Below are 17,725 nucleotides of genomic sequence, written 5' to 3'. Positions count from 1 at the left end.
ACCATGATGTATAAAAATGGTAATCATTCAGGACCATGGTAAAATCATCCAATACCGCGACTACTACACAGCACCGTCACAGTATTTCAGTAAATAAGGTCATTTTTCATCAGTTTGTATTTATCATGTGCAAGTATTTGTCTTTAAGCAGAGACATGGGTGGGTGTGTGTGTGTGTGTGTATTTGTGTATTTGTGTGTGTGCATGCGTGCTTGTGCATTTTTGTGTCAAGTCCTGAGGCAGTATATGCATCCCATCAGTATGTGATCAGTGAGAAACACACACAGCCTATGGCACAGAACTGAGTAATACCTCATGTTTACTGCAAAAGAACAAGACACATTAATAATCAATAATGTGTTGGAAACAAAACAACATAAAATATCAAGAAAGGAGCAAACACAGTCTAATATATGTATAATGGTTAGTTCCAGTCCTTGATTCTGATTAGTCAACAGCAGTGTTTTACTCATGTTAAAACACGGTTATGGTCACTTCACCCAAAGGTTCTGTGTATCACTGTGCAACACCCTTAGCAGCATAATCAATATCATCAAAACTGTTTGATGTATTATGTATTTCAGCTGAATTAACTGTTTATTAATTATGTAATGAATTATGAGTTACTGCCGGTGTCATGTGGTGTCAGTCAACTTTAATTTTGAGGCCACGCCCTTCCTGCTGTCAAAGAATGTTTTGTCATATGGGAGATACGTTGATGTGTGTAAAAGCCCACTGTGTGAAAGCCCACAGTTCTGAAGTGTGGAAGGGATAGTACTGTTTTTATTAATATTCTGTTTCAGGTATTGTATGTTCCCTGCAGCAGGTGAGCACAGATCCCACTAGAGTACATTGGGCTGTCATGCCACACTCATTTTTGAGGGCTCTGGCAGTGCTCCTCCTGTTCCTCCTCGCACAAAGGAGCAGATACCAGTCCTGCTGCTGGGTTGTTTCCCTTCTACAATCTTGTCAAGCTCTCCTTGTGCAATTGCCCATCTCCTGATCTCTCATTCATAATCTTGAAACTGTGCTAGAAGACATACTAAATCACCTTGCTATGACACATATGGATGTGCCATCTTGGAGAAGCTGGAACACCTGTGCGACCTGATTGGGTTGCAGGTACTGCCTCATGCTACAGGTAGTGAGAAGGACCCTAACAAAACACAAAACTAGATACAAATCAATCTGGAAGGATAAGTAGAAAGCAATTGTCTGTGCCCACCACCTGCAAAACCATTCCCTTGGGTGTTGTCATGCTGTTGCCATTCCAGTGAACCTGTTATCACTTTCATTTTCACCAAAGACCAGAAACTGATTCACAATCCATGAAGTTTAATTGACTTGGTGATTCAGGTTTAATTGACTTGATGAATCCCTGAAGTTTTGACTGTGATGATTAAAAGTTTTGTTTTGTTTTTTAGCAGTAAGGTTGTGTACAAGGTTGTGAATATATATTGAGAGGGGTGGGGGGATGATGGTTATTGGTTAAGGTGAGATGGAGGTCGACCATTATTTTCACCTGCCTATTCTCGACCAGGATGCATATAGATCTAACGGTGGTGTTCATTTCCTCAGCATGTCATACAATGACAGTTTCCAAACCAAACACAGAATGTAGTCCAGAGAGCTTAAAGGGACAGTTCACCTTCAGTTGCTGGTCCCCATTGACTTGCATAAGGTTTTTTTTTTCTTTTCTTTTCTCCATACTATGGAAGTCAATGGGGACCAGCAACTGAAGGTGAACTATCCCTTAAATAATGACATTGATGTCGTTATTATGTAATTACAGAATAATTATTATAGTTCCCTCTTGAGTCAATTACCAAATAAAGCTTTGTCTATTTATTATAAATATTTTCAATTAAATATTGTGTAAATATTTTTATTTAATGTCATCAGTTTTGTATATGTCATTATATTATATTATTACAGTTTTATCTTTTTGTATTTTATTAGTTATTGGCGACACTGCTCTCTAAATATCATAATCAGTCATTTAAAAACAAAATCCATATTGTTCAACATCTACTTAAACAGTGCATAAGAAAGCAAGTGTTCTTGAGGTTCCTTGATAAAAAAGGAACCGCATGTACAACTCGTGCAGTAATTCAGAAAGTATACTAAACAGAGAGCAGTCTGGACATAAGTTTGAAATGTGCATAATGGATAACAAAGTTAAGAACACTTTTTTGTGCAAACTGAGTAGAGGGATGTGTGTAAGTGCATATTGGTGACTTACTGGTGACTTGACTATGAATGAGTGTTTGCATGTGACAAAATAATAACCACTGTTGAGGACACCATTAACTCTGACGTATTCACAGTCCCAGCTGGGCAAGTAATCACATGTACAAGCTCACTGCTTCATTTCCACATGAAAAAACAAATTATTGATTCTCATTACGAGATTGATATGGAGCCCCAGAGCTCCAGGAAGAGAGACAGGTGTGATTTCTTACCCTGCTTGAGGAGCTTGGACTTGGACTTGCGGCATGGGAACTGTCCTTCCCTGGAGCTACTATCTGGAAGACTGGATCGATCAGGGCTAATTAGCTAGGGCTGTGATTCTCTCTCTCAGGGCTTCAGCTCTGTGTGTGCATCCTTGAATACTTTATTTAGCTTATTTTGCAGTTTTCTCATTCTTACAAATGGAGAGGCAGAGTTTGAGGAGAGGAAGAAAGAAAGAATATCAGTCACACTTTTTAGAAATTTGACAGACATGGAAAATAGAGAGAGTGAGAGACCACAGTCGAGATCCCTTTTTTACAGAGATAAAACCATTAGTCTTTATTCTCGTATTTCATGAAGTTTGCATCTTTGATTCTGTTATTTTCCTCTTTATTACTGTGAAGCTGCTTTGAATCAATCTGTATCGCTTAAAGCACAATATAAAGGTAATTTGACTTTACACAATTACAGTCTCTAGAGTTTCTGTTTTCACAATTGTCAAAACTGCATGTGTATATTTGAATGTTTATGGTTTTAAACAAGGTGACTCTTTTGGTGCTCCATCATTTGAAAATTTAATTCTTTCTTCTCTTTCAGATTCCAGAAGAGCATGATTTGGAGAGTCAAGTTCGTAAGGAGAGAGAGTGGAGATTCTTACGCAATGCACGAGTACGCAGACAAAGCCAACGCATCACTCAAAGAGGTACTGGTTTCCAACTGTAAGCATGAAACTACCATGCTGTCTTATTTTAGCAATTTTCAGTCATATGTGGGCATAACATATACAATCTAACAAATGTCCTAACACTTTTTAGTTGACTTTACTTAATGTACACAAATGGTTGATTTTAATTGTAAAAATCTAGTAATCTGTACTATTTGCATACTTTGTCTTTGTTACTCAGAAATCCCTAGTTAAGATTATAATAATTCATTACATTTATATAGCGCTTTTCTAAGCATTCAAAACGATCTACATTATGAGGGGGGTATCTCCTCGTCCACCACCAGTGTGCAGCATCCACCTGGATGATGGCGACGGCAGCCATAGTGCGCCAGAACGCCCACCACACACCAGCTTATTGGTGGAGAAGAGACAGAGTGATGAAGCCAATCGGTAGATATGGGGATTGTTAGCAGGCCATGATGGTCAGAGGTCAATGGGATTTTTAATGACCACAGAGAGTCAGGACCTCGGTTTAACGTCTCATCTGAAGAACGGTGCTTTTTTGACAGTATAGTGTCCCCGTCACTATACTGGGGCGTTAGGACCCACACAGACCACATGGTGAGCACCCCCTGCTGGCCTCACTAACACCTCTTCCAGCACCAACCTAGTTTTCCCAGGAGGTCCCAGGCTCAACCCTGCTTGGCTTCAGTGGGCAACCAGCCTTGGGCTGCAGGGTGATATAACTGCACAGATAAATTGATAAATTGATTGTTATGAGTGCCATTATGTCAAGCTAGTTTATAGTTCCCAGCATGCTTTGCTTCAGATTCCAGGAGTAAATGTTGAAATTAAGTGTTATTTGATGTGTTTTTGCACAAGATTAATATAGGGGGAGATCTGTCAGTGTTTAATGATCTGTTATGTTATGTTTTAAAAGGGTTTCTGTTTTTGGGGAGGTTACCATTATGCTAAGGAGTGTAGAGCCTGTGGTTAGGTCGAGGGTGGGTCTATAAACATTAAGACTATAGACTGCTTTATTTAAAAAATTGCATGTGTGCTATTTTTAATTGGACAGTTGAAGCACTTAATTTACTGGAGTAGCACTTCTTTTTAAGGTAATCGGTTTGCATGGTTTTAACAAGTAAATTTAATCGCTGTTCAAGTAAATACAACTGAGAAATTCCAAGTTGGAGTAAATGTTTCATTAGACATCTCAACTTAAATAACTGAGTTATTTGGAATACACACCTAGTATATTTAACTTAAAATGAATTAGTTGCTGAAACTAAAAAAACAATTTTTACTTTTAATTCGATTTTTTGAAGGCAATCGATTCGGTTTGCATGCTTCTTTTAAGTAAGGTTAACTAATTAGATTTTACAGTGTAGTAAGGGAGAACGGGGGCAATTGTAAAAATTTCTACATAACTCACAGACTACTTGAAATACACTATTCATCTTTTGATACAAGAAACAAATATAGGTGTACTAATTAATAATAAAATTGATATATTTTCACTAATAAGGACAAGACTATAATATTATATTAAATTAAATTAAATGCAAGAAGTCAGAGTGTTACTTGCCCCCTTGGTGGGGGCAATAAAAGCCTGCTTCAAAGTAATCACTTTACTGCTGTAGTATCTAATAATGTTACTTAAGAAAAAGCTCAATTCTATTTCGATTTTTGCAGAAGACTAGGTAACTATTCTATTCTAGTGGTAACTAGATTTTAATTATTTAAATATATTTTAATAAAATATATATAATTTATTTAAATATATTTCACTCAAATACATTAATCAGCTGATGAGTCAAGAACAGTCTTTAACCAAACTTTAATGAAATAAAGAGGCTTATTCATTTCACTTTTGGTGTGAAAAGGCTTTTATATTTGCCAAAAATATAACTTTTGTATTTTAAAAACAAACAAGCAAGCCCTGTCCAGATTTTAAAAGTAACGCAAAAGTAACGTAACGCATTACTTTCCATAAAAAGTAACTAAGTAACGTAATTAGTTACTTTTTTATGGAGTAACCCAATATTGTAATGCATTACTTTTAAAAGTAACTTTCCCCAACACTGGTCACCACAGACAAACAAGGTGCTTACATTAGGCCATGTGGCTTGGGGGAACACAATGTTACAATTGCCCTTGATGACAAAATCTCTTATGCTAGCTAGCCACGCCTATGTTAGCATTGGTTGTTCATATAAATTTTTTATGAATAACCTAGAGATAAAATGTATGTAAGTTTAAATTCACAGTCATCTAAACTTTAGACAGCAAAATACAGTAACTTTCATACCTCAAAATAATTTTTTTTTTTTAAACTTCTGCTGAGGTGAAATGATTGTGCTCCTTTTTCACAGGCAGAGAGAGAATCCTACTGAGCATGTGCAGATTAAGTGTCATCACGCTAGCTTGTTTCTGATTGGAGGATTTTAGTGTGTTACACTTGCCCCTTGTTACAATTGTCCCCGATCTCCCCTATAATTAGACAATTTATCAGTAATATTTTGGGGGACAGCGTTATTTCACTGGGGCTTGTGGCCCAGTAAAAAGGGGCTAGTGACACCCCTGGTCTGCAGTAAACCTTTATCAGAAATGCTTTTAATCTCTGTACATTAGATGCTTTTGAGTAATAATAATGTGGATTTCACAAGTAGAACTGGGTGAACCAGTTATATGCTGTAGTTTTTGTGTGTGAAAGTCCCAAGCTTAAAAGAAAGAGATGCATGGCTCCCTGGCTGAAGTCAGCGGAGTCTCAAACAGAATGACTAACATGCTTACGTCAGTGCCGGCACACACACACACACAAGTGCGCAGGACTGATTGCGTCAGAGCGGAGGATTCTGCTCACTCTCATGTGTCTTTCTCCTTTCATCACTCTCTCTGCCATCCTCCCCTCTGAAGCCGAGAGTGGGGCTACCCTTATTCAGTCTAGCTGGAGGAACTGAATCAAATCCTCAATTCCCTCTGAGGTTCCCTTCATGCTGTTTTTTTTTTTCTCATCTGCAAGTCTCAAACTGAAGTTCAGTAGTGTCACCCTCATTAATTTTCCTCAAAAACTTGTAAACCAAAAGACTGCTGTGGTCATTATTCAAGCTCAACATTTCACTAATTAAACCTGTTCTAACTGATCAACATTCTTATCTGTCCCTCTCGTGGTTTTAGGAGTGACACGGTTAGATGATCAGATCTTCATCAACAGAAACCCTGGAGTTCCATCAGTGGTGAAATTTCATCCATTTAACCCCTGCATCGCTGTAGCTGATAAAGACTCAATCTGGTGAGTGGCAGTAACATACACAACCAAATTCTTTTACAATCATAACTCTGTGTTTACACAAGCAGCTAATGACCCAGCATTTTAACCATCTCAGTGCAGCTCGGTTCATAGTGAATGCAGCGAACTCCATCTCTGCATTTGGAAACAGTGTGTGCCAGTTATGCTTTATTTTCACATTATTCACATAATTTCCAACATTTCTATTTTTACTTTTATTCCTGTATATCACTAGAATGCATGTGTTTGAAACCTGTAGTTTTCTGCCAAATTAAAAGCTTGAGGGTTTAACTCTTTCAAGTGAAGAAAAAGAAATTAAGACAGCATTGTAATTTTACTACTGTAGTTTGAAGTAAATACAATACATATTTAAAATTATACATTTTAATTTACATTTATTTGTCCAGCTGAATTACAATACAAGGTACCAAGATCCCTCTACCACAGTCTCACAAAATTCTGTTGGGAAACACTGTAGAATCTGATTTGTTATAAATCTCCTAATGATCATGGTAAGCCATATTTATGTAATCTTTGCCCCCTCTTCTCTGTCACAAATTGTGAATATGAGTGCGCCAAGACAGGTATTTTAATACCGTCTCTGATTTAAACCTCATTTATAAAAATGCTCATGAAGTTTATAGTACGTGAATCAATTTTTTCTAATCAAATTTGGATCAAAAACTGATGCAGTGATTCTTTTGTCATCACTCAGAAATGTTGAGGTTGTGTTGTACATACTTAAAAATGAAAATACAGTATATGTGGTAAATATTGCTGTTTACCATGTATTGGTACATTGTTGCAAATAAATTAAAATGATTACAAATAATTCCTCCTTCCACTAAGAAAATCATAAAACCTGATTATTTTTAACAAACGTTGGCCAGCCATATTGCTCATAGGTATAACATATTTTGTAACATATATTGTTATAATGTAATCTGTTCATTAGTGACATGTATATGGCATGTTACACTTATCAGTTATGCTAATATTCTTCCTGAACTCAAGCTAGCAGTCTAGCTAGATGTACATAGAGAGGCATTGTGAACTATATTCAACTGTGTTCTCTGTGTGTGGAACAGTTTTTGGGACTGGGAGAAAGGAGAGAGGTTGGATTATTTCTACAATGGGAACCCACGATACACACGCATTACAGCTATGGAGTACCTTAATGGGCATGACTGCTCTCTCCTCCTCACTGCCACTGGTCAGTTCACCTATCAGTCATGTTGATGCAAACTTTGATCGGTTCTCATGTTTGTCACTTTCTATGCTGACTTGCACCATGCCACTTTTTGTTCAGATGACGGAGCTTTGCGAATTTGGAAGAACTTTGCTGACCAGAGGAATCCAGAGATGGTCACAGCGTGGCAGGGGCTGTCCGACATGCTGCCCACCACACGAGGTTTGCTTTCACACTCATACACTCTCTGTGTGGATACCGCTCTTCTTCTGTCATCGGAGTTTCTTTTCCCCCGTCTACTCTCTGCTCGGCCAGTGTTTGGAAAAAGCTGTCGGAATTTCCAGTCTTCCTGCATGACGCGGGACTGTAGAGATGCCCATGGGTGCTCTGGTATGATAGCAGAATGTTAGTCATTATATTAGTTATAGTTTTGTGGGTCTATTTCAACATTTTTCAGTTCGCTGTTATAAAAAAAACATTGGCAGTTATGTTTATTTCACAGTTTTTTGTGTTGGACAACATTTGTGTGAATGTATTTATTATCCCAACAGGAACTTTTGCTATTTTTGAGTATGCATATAATTTACATTACACGTCAAGCTACATAATGGCTAATTAGCTTACTTTTGTTCAACACATTTATATTTTTTTAGTTATGCTTCTCAGTTTTCCGTGATTAATATTAGTTCTATCCCTTCTTCTTTTCTGTTTGTGAACAGACTGAAAATCTTATGAATTCAGATCACTGACAAATAATTGTTGTTGCGTCTGTTGAAGAAGTTAAGCCTCTTCATATCAGATTGCAAAACTGACAAGACTAAACAAAATAATAGTATTCAGTAGTCCCAGAGCCTTTTCATTATTCATTAGTTCAATATTCCTCATAGATGGTGGAGCTTACCTGCTTCATCTGTTTTATCTAGATGAATTTGTCTCATAACCTGGTTATTCTTGGTGGGATTTCGAGAAATTAAATAGCACATTGAAATGAGCTGAAGGACAAGTCAGAGTCAGCATGAGTAAGTCTAGGACATTAGTTGTCAGCAGTGGGGCTTATCACAACCTGTCAGTTAAACCCAGTTAGACTCACAGGCACACTGTTTTTTTCCCCCAGCTGCTCTGTGGGTGTTTGAGTGTGTGTGTGTGTGTGTGTGTGTGTGTGTGTGTGTGCAGTCAGCCTCAACTTTGAGATGCATTGTTAGGAATAGTTCACCTCATCCATACCCCATGTTGTACAAAACATTATTTTTGTGTTCTTTATTTCTGTAGAACACAAAAGGCAGAGCATTAAGACTGCCTATCGCATACAACACAATTAGATATTAACTGTCACTGTCAAAAAGGACAAAAAGGTATCATAAAAGTAGTTAATATAATTCCATTTAATAGGTTTGTATGAGAAATAGATTGAAATGCGTTATTCTCTGAAAGTCTTGACTTCTTAGCTCTCATGTCTCATTTGCACTTCGACGTACAAACTTGATACTGTCACAATAACAAATTAAATTTGGTTCTGTTCGAAATTGCTTACTGCATAGTACTACTCAAAATTTCTACAGTATGCTGTCTCTCCATATTCTGTATAGTGCACATTATGCAAATGTATGCAATGGATGCAACTATCCAGATGGCTTACTAGATTTGCCAGTGTGTGCCTTAAGCAAGAGCACACTTTAAAATATTGAATCCCGTTCAGTTTTTATTGACTCATTATGTGTTTGGACTGCCTAAAGAAATATTTGAATAAAAATGGATAAAACATGACACAAACTAAACTTTTGCATATTATGTACCGTTTTATATACTGTAATACTTCGAAACATTAAAGTGTGACAAACATGCAAAAAAATAAGAAATCAGGAAGGGGGCCAACACTTTTTCACAACACTGTATACTGTGCAGCAAACAGTGTACCATAGCAAGCACAGCCTTTGTGAGCGCAGTATGCCAAGCGAGCAAATGGCGGAATGCAAGATTTTCAGTGAATTATTTACATTTTAGTATTTTCTTCACGTATAGATATCATAGAGTTGATCTCAGAACTCTCATTAAAACTGTTTTTTAGGACAGCTGCAGGGAGAAAGACCAGTGGCATAATCTTAGCCGGGTCATGGCTCCATCAGAACAGAAGTTAGAGGGAAATCCTAGAATGTCTTTATGACCTTACCACTGTTTCCTAACCAAATTTAAAATTCATGAATAAAATTTCTACATGAAAAAGTTGTATATGAATCCATGCTGTGTGGCACTTTTACCTAAATTTTAAAGTGAATTGGTTTCATTCCAGGAATGCTTAAGTAAAAGATCTGTAGCTTTAATAGAAATCATAAACGTTTGTGTCCTCCAAGTTTGGTTGCTATAGCCCTCATCCTTAGTGCTCTTTCTCATTCCTGTTTTTCCCTACATATGGTGCTCAAACTATCTTTTTCTTTCTTTCATTTACTTTAATAAACAACTTTTTGTGATTGCCCTGCTAAATCTGCGTGTATACATTTCCTCTGTAATGTCTGTAAATAAATGTTTCCTCTGTCATTGGAAAGGAGGAACAAGGCTTCTGTCAGCAGTATGATAATGCTTGCATACAATGCTTGCTAAAGGCCAATAATTCTTTTGTGTCACATGATCGATTGCTACTTGGCAAATGGGAGCTAAAAAGAGGGAGATTTTTCATTGAAAATTGTCACACAAAGCTGTTCTTTAGTATACTTTAATACAATGGTTCCCAACCATGTTCTTGGAGTCACCCCAACACTTCACATTTTGCATGTCTCCTTAATCAAACACACCTGATTCAACTCATTAGCCCATTAGTAGAGACTCCTGGATGTGTCAGATAAATTTAGAGGCATTCAAAATGTTGGCTCCAGGAACATGGCTGGGAACCACTTTTTTTTAGTATACTTGTATTATAGTGCACAAGTTGTTTCATGGCGTATGAATTACTGTTTAGAGTTTTGGAGCTTGAAAGCCACTGTATACTATGGTGACTGTAACATTCTTTATTTCTTCTTTTATTTGCTAAGAACTAGTTTTAACTAACTAGGTTTAGAGCAACATGAGAGTGAGTAAATTACCATTTTTATTATTAACCTCCTGAGAACCTGTGACCTCATATGAGGACATTATATTTTAGTGAATTTCTCTGAGACTATGCATGCCACAGTTTTAAGTCTGGATGTCCTGTACAGAGCACATTTAGGGCTTTTCAGAGATACTAAATGTTTAATACTAATGTATATTACCCAGAGATAATTTGGATGTTTCACCATGACCACTCCCTCTCCTTGGTCTTCAAAAATGTCTGATATTAATTTAGTGACACTCTTATGGAAATGATAATATTTTGTAATTATCATTTAAATCTGACTAATTTTTAAACTGTGTGTCATAAATCAACATCTCAGGAAAATATTATGGGGTCCCAATGATTGAGTCCCGATGTCCTCTACCAAGGACGTAGCATAGCTTATGAATGAAATATAATTTTTGCATTTTTTTTATGCTCTAAACAATGTAATGACATGAAAAAATACTTATTTTTTCCTAAAATGTTTTGCCGGGTCTCAAGAGGTTAAAGTGTTTATTTAAAGGATTGCCATTTGCAATACCATTTGACAGAGATCTCCTAGTGTGTAACTTACCTGTTGTTGTTATATATTGTATATCATATATATAGCATGTATAATAGTTTTATAGCATATATCCTTACACACATTGACCTCCAATTTTTCCATTTATATATATAAAAAAAATACACTCACGGATTCTCTTCCTGAGAATCTTTATTTACCAAATGAAATGAATCCAGATCATAACAAACAATTTTTAAAAAATTATAATAAAACTGGGATAATAACTCTTAATAAATGGCTCTTTCACAATAAAAACCTTAATGCCAGGAGAGAATCTCAGTCACATATATCAGAACGCAAGGAGATTCTTGAGCTTCTGGCTTTCCTGAAGAACTCCTGCACATCTGTCAGTGCTACTTTAAGATGGATGAGCAAAGTTTTGGCTCTGAGTGCTGATTTCAGCCTTGCTATTCGGCTCCCTGTGAGAAAACCTGATTTACTTGGCAGATGTCATGCTGGGAAACCACAGCCTTGTTCTCCCTCCCTTTCCTGCAGTGTGTGTATGTTTGGATGTAGATAAGATATGAGGTGAATTAAATTCAGGTGGAATATAACTGTGGATCATATCTCTGGGTGTGTATGTATTCACCAGTGTGTGTGAGAGAGCCTGCTTTGATGTAAAACTGTGTGTGTGTGTGTGTGTGTGTGTGTGTGTGTGTGTCTCTGATAGGCCCAGTCCCAAATGCTGCCCTGAAACCTTACGCCACACATTGATAATGTAATGCCACATAAAGTGTTTATAGGCCAAGTGTGCATTGAGGGCACATAGTAGCCACTAGGGAGACATTCTGGAGCACCCTTCTGAAATCTAAATTGAAAGATGAAACACCCTGCTGTCTTGTGAACTTCACTGACATTTGTGTAAAGGCTAATGGAAGACCACAAGTGCGCATGAAGTGCCGTGTTTGGGACAGGGCTACAGATCACATCCTGGCTGTGTGCTTTCATGCTCTGGCTAATATACTGAGTCTTCCTGATCTCCTTCTTGTGCTCTTCCCCTCTCTTCCTCTTCTCCTTTCACAGGTTTGGCCCGACGGGTCTCAATCTATCTTGACAGAAGTAAACAGGGAGGTGAGTGCTTCTCTCTCTTCTTTTACTTCACCTCTATTTGGTGTTTGCACATGTGGCACTAAGCATCTAAAGTTTCCCGTTCCCAATTATAGCCTAACATTCTTATCTGCATTCATCTGATTGGCTCTTTTCATTCTTACTGCAGTTCTGATTGGTGGAAGTCAACACTGACCAATATTTAATTTTTCTTTTTTCTTCATTTGTAAGCACTATTTTTGGTGAAAAATGGCCAGAATTCTGTAGAAAGGAAGTAAAAGTAACTTTAGTACAGAGCTCATTTTAGTACAGAAAAACAAATTTTAGTGTGGTGCTCCATTTAGCTGATGAAAGCAGAACTAAATTAGGTAAAATTTACAAACACACAGGAAGTGTACAATCTGTAGGAATTTGAATGATGAGCATAACATTGTTATAAAAATTTGGATTTTGTGTGGGCTTTCTCATTGCTCTTGTTTATTATAACACACTTCTAAGGTAATAAAAATGTTTTATAATTTGCTTTTAGTAATATTCCCTGATCAACATCACCATCAACAAAAAGTGTGTGTATTAATCTTGCCTGAATCAGAAACTGTGTGTGTGCGTGCACATGTGTATATTGTGCTACCAGATGAAGAGAATATACAGTGGGTACGGAAAGTATTCAGACCCCCTTAAATTTTTAACTCTTTGTTATATTGCAGCCAGCAAAGGGTCTGAATATTTAGGACCATGTGATATTTCAGTTTTTCTTTTTTAATAAATCTGCAAAAATGTCAACAATTCTGTGTTTTTCTGTCAATATGGGGTGCTGTGTGTACATTAATGAGGAAAAAAAATGAACTTAAATGATTTTAGCAAATGGCTGCAATATAACAAAGAGTGAAAAATTTAAGGGGGTCTGAATACTTTCCGTACCCACTGTATGTATGTTTGTGTTGATAAGAATGAGTATATTTTGTGTGCAAAATATATTTTAGGTGTGTGTGTGTGTGTGCTATACACAAACGTCTTTTTGCATATCAATTAGTTAAGCAGTTGAAAGTTCATATTAATTACTAGGTCTGAGTTTATTCACGTAAGCATAACGCTGGAATTCCAAACAGTGAAGACAAACCAAATTCATGATGAATGTGCTTCATAAAGTTTTTATTCCTGATGTGAAATTCTCCCTTGGCTTCTCCATTTATTTCTCAGCAGTGTTTGGAGGGATGAAGGTGAGGGGGGTTTCTCTTCCCTAAGATTGGATTTTTGATAGACAGCAGAAGTTTTGAAAGTAGGGCAGCAGTGCTACAGTTCCAGCATTTCCTGCTCCACATAACTTTTAGCTGTGTGTTTGGGGCACTCATATAAGAGTGTTCTTTACTCTAGTGATTGAACGGCATCAGAGAATGACAGCCAGTCAATCAGAACTGAACCAGGGCTCCAGACCAGTCAGGACAAAATTTCCCTCTTGTCCTTCAGAAGGTGCTGTTAGCATGGGAGTTGAAGCTTTGCAGTAAATTGGACGTTTGTTTTGGTCAGTTTAATCTAGAGGTCTACCCAGGCAATAAACTGAAGCTGGAAGCCCTGTGACCTGACCAGACCATTTTGTGCACAAAATGAGTTGAAATTAAATGTAAAAATTAAATCATAAAATTGTTTATAAAAAAAATAAATAACCAAAGCAATTCAAGCCTTTATATATACTTTATACTGTATGTGGACACCATATAGTGACATTCTAGAAACATTCAAATGACTTGCAAGTAGAGAAAATTCTAGAGTGGAGGCACTTAACTGGCCTGCACAAAGACCTGACCCCCACTGAACATTTTGGGTTGAATTGCAATGCCAAAATCAATGTCTGATGCTGAATATTCTGCTCGTGTCTAAATGCAAGAACATCACAACAGCTGTGTTCTAACTTAAAATGGAATGCCTTTCAGAAAAGTGGGAGCTACAGTATTATAGCAGCAAAAGGAAAACCAACTCCCTGTTATTGCCCATTTGACATTGAATGTTCAACAAGCATGCAAGGCTGTGATGTTTGGGTGTATGTTCACATACACAAGTTCTTATCCTTGAAAACCATAGGTAAACACAAGAGAAAATACAATGATAAACATAGTTTGCAATTACCTTTTATTCTGTACGGAGAATTATTTACTTCCCAGAACAGAGAAATTGGAACGATGTTTTAAAACCAAACACACAACCAAATTAAGAAAATAAGCCTGTTAAGTTTTATTGAATGAATGAACAAATTAATGAATAATTAATTGCCATTATTTCATTAATAAATAATGTCACTGAATTTCAATTTTATTTTGAAGAAATATGTAATTTTGCACAATTAAAAAAATATGTCTGTTAGGTTGCCTTTTAATGTCCAATGTTAAATCTGGATCCTGAAGTAAAACCAGTTAAGAACCACTTGAGAACCACATCTATTTTTTATTCATTTATTCTACATTTTATCTTCCTTTTAATTTTATTTACAGTTGCTGTCTATAATCTATATTCTCTTCAAACTAATGAAGTCAGTGTGTAATCTACAAGGGAGAATCACACAACCGAGTCTCTCAAAGAGAATCCTCTTACTGGATCATAAATGAAATCAGCTCTGATTGGTGTCAGCTCTGATTGGTGTCAGCATGAATAACTCCATAAATAATTGCAGTTTAAACCTGAAGTTAACAAATTAACAGTCATATGAATGTCTGCTGTTTTTTTTTTTTTTTTTTTGTGATTGCTCTGCCTCCATATCCGTTCACATCATTCTTACGACAAAATTGACCAGAGCTAGGCCTTGAACCATAGAATACTAACCATTTCATAAGATGTGAGTTAGTGTAATTACAAGCTAAAAGGTTCAGTTTAAGGTCTGTTGATCTTGATCTTTTGTTAATCAAGTCCCATATGTGGCTTTGATCTTTCTTTCTTTCTTTTATTTGGTTTAAACTTTTTATTTTTCCATTATATAAGAGGTTCACTTCGTGCATCTAATTATTCAATGTTTTATAAGACTATTCGTGAAAGCGATGTATTCATTCATTCATGAAAGTGAAAGTCACCAATATTTTTATTCTGAAAGAAATGTAAATCAACCAAAGGGTGAGTGTGTGACTATTATATTTTATCATAATGTAATTAGCCCAGAGAGTTGTACATTTGAGTGTGTATGTGTGTAAACCTTATGTACTCTCTTTTGAAGGTGCAGGTATGGTGGTGGACTGGGAGCAGGAGACTGGCCTCTTGATGACGTCAGGTGACGTTAGAGTCATACGGATCTGGGACACAGAAAGAGAAATGAAAGTGCAGGTACTGGCTGAGTTGCACATGCTTGCACACACCTTCACTTTAAAAGCATCAGTTCTCTTTGAGCTTTGTAGCTCCATCATTTATGTGCACCACTGTCTTGCTTCATAGTTAGATAAAAAAATTATTTTCATAGTTAGATAGTTATTTCCATATTAGTCTCCCTCTGGCCTCTCTTTTTTTCCCTCTCTGCCTAAAATTTCTACTTTTCAAAGTTCCTACATGAACGTTTCCATTGTTTGATACTGCAGATCCTTGTATCATTGTTTTTGGTGATCAGTCATTAAGTTCAATTTAGCAGTTTGTCTAAGGCAGAAACTCTTAAGGCTGGCATTTCACTGTGCAGTCAGACTTGCTTTCATGAGACGCCATACTGGACAAATGTGAAGTGAACCACACTAGAAATTATTGAAGCTGTTGCTCCGGTTCCATTTTTATGGGCTGTGTGTCTCTCACACTTTTGATGAAGTTTCAGATGTAATCCAATTATAATATTATACATCTCAAAGTATTGAACCGCAACATGTACTAAATACATGTTATATATTCTGATATGTACTAAAAATCTATCTTTGGAAATATCTACACCAGAGCAACCATTGTCTAAGCAAAGCAACCATTCTAAATCTATATATAAATCAGTTTTATTCAGAGGCTCACACTGAGCAAAAATATGCAATTTGTTTGCTGATATTTATATGCAGTTGCTGATATTTTTATGGCCAAATAGAAATTCTGTTAGCTTGTAATGTAAATCAATGAAATCTTATATAAAATGCATATAAATATCATTCACTCTTTAATATATCTTAGTATGGTATTTAAATGCTTTGATATTTAATTGATATTTAACTGCACTCCTCCAATAACTCATTCAGCTTTTATGTCTGTGTTGCAGGACATCCCAACAGGAGCAGACAGCTGTGTGACCAGCCTATCATGTGATCCTCAGCGGTCACTGGTAGCTGCAGGTCTTGGAGACGGATCGGTTCGTGTGTATGACCGCAGAATGGGACCTAACGAATGGTGTGTCAGCATTCACAGATCTCTGTCTACAATCATTAACATATCGAACAACACATACCTGTGATATAACTCACATGAGTTATATTACACCTGAGACCTTCGCTAACAATCATATGAGATGAGTCATAAAGGATTGAGCTGTTATTGACCTTTGGGGAAAATCAAAAGAGTCAGTCAACACTTAGAGACCTTTAAAAAGAGTCATATTACTGAATCATAAATATATTCATCTCTGATGTTCCACCACATCTGGGATGATTTCATAAATCAGACATCTCGAAATCTAAAATAAATTCTAACTGCTATATCAGAAAATTATTCAGCATGAATCTTGTGGCTATGTGCAATGTCACTCCTGTCCAGCACCACTGAGCTTGTTTTGTCTTGCTTTTGGTCTTGGTTGGATAAAAGTATCTGTGACAGTAACTCACATATCTGTGTGTCCACCCACCCACAAATTCCATAACAAAACGTTGTAATTAAGTCATAAAAAGCCCTGTGAATATTTAAATAATGCTAATTTAACAACTCCCTTTGGCTCTAGCATTTCCAAATGCTCAAGATTTTCCTTGTGCTAGTCACATGCATCGGCTCTCTTCCATGCCTTGTTATTTCTTTGCTTTCATACACCTTTAAACATTCCACCTCTGTGTCCCACAGCTCATGCTGACATTTCCTGCTTCACACTGTTGATGAGTTCCTTTTCATTAATTTGCTTGCAGCCTGGCTACCACTATACTTTAAGGGTATAAATTGCTTAATTAAAATTGAAGTGAAGTTGCATCATAACCTTTGACATGTTAAAATTTTGTCACAAAGGAGTATATCTGTATGAGAACCCCCTTGCCTCCAGTAACATTGCTGGAGTGCTTGTGGTCATGTTTCATTCTAGTTTAAAAGTGGTTTCTTCTGGATACTTTTAAAAGGGTCTATTATAGATATTTTTTCCCTTTTCCCAGATTCACACTTTTATAATTAATTCCTTCATACAAGTATTATATTTTAAAATTATGATAATCTCTACACAAACTATTTCAATATTTATTAAATTATTTATATTAGGCCCTATTGTTCATTTATTTATTTATTTTTTACAACAACAAAAAAAATTATATATAT

At 36.5% G+C, this 17,725-nt stretch overlaps 1 protein-coding gene across 3 annotated transcripts in view; it reads left to right on the top strand.

Moving 5' to 3' along the window:
- rptor (regulatory associated protein of MTOR, complex 1) overlaps positions 1-17,725 on the top strand; it is a 304,659-nt gene that overhangs the window by 281,891 nt on the left and 5,043 nt on the right. For 2 of the 3 annotated variants that reach the window (XM_016281200.1, XM_016281198.1), the window contains exons 26-32: positions 3,048-3,153; positions 6,298-6,412; positions 7,498-7,622; positions 7,719-7,820; positions 12,254-12,301; positions 15,477-15,583; positions 16,479-16,606. In XM_016281200.1, the coding sequence (XP_016136686.1) occupies positions 3,048-3,153; positions 6,298-6,412; positions 7,498-7,622; positions 7,719-7,820; positions 12,254-12,301; positions 15,477-15,583; positions 16,479-16,606 (731 nt within the window). The remainder of the gene's footprint in view (positions 1-3,047; positions 3,154-6,297; positions 6,413-7,497; positions 7,623-7,718; positions 7,821-12,253; positions 12,302-15,476; positions 15,584-16,478; positions 16,607-17,725) is intronic. The other variant, XM_016281199.1, reaches the window with a different exon arrangement.

The sequence above is a fragment of the Sinocyclocheilus grahami genome, unplaced genomic scaffold (genome assembly GCF_001515645.1).
Source record: "Sinocyclocheilus grahami isolate Dianchi unplaced genomic scaffold, SAMN03320097.WGS_v1.1 scaffold148.1, whole genome shotgun sequence".
In the NCBI taxonomy this organism is placed as follows: domain Eukaryota; kingdom Metazoa; phylum Chordata; class Actinopteri; order Cypriniformes; family Cyprinidae; genus Sinocyclocheilus; species Sinocyclocheilus grahami.
The sequence above is the reverse complement of the archived record's forward strand: the minus strand, read 5'-3'. Positions and strand labels throughout refer to the sequence as shown.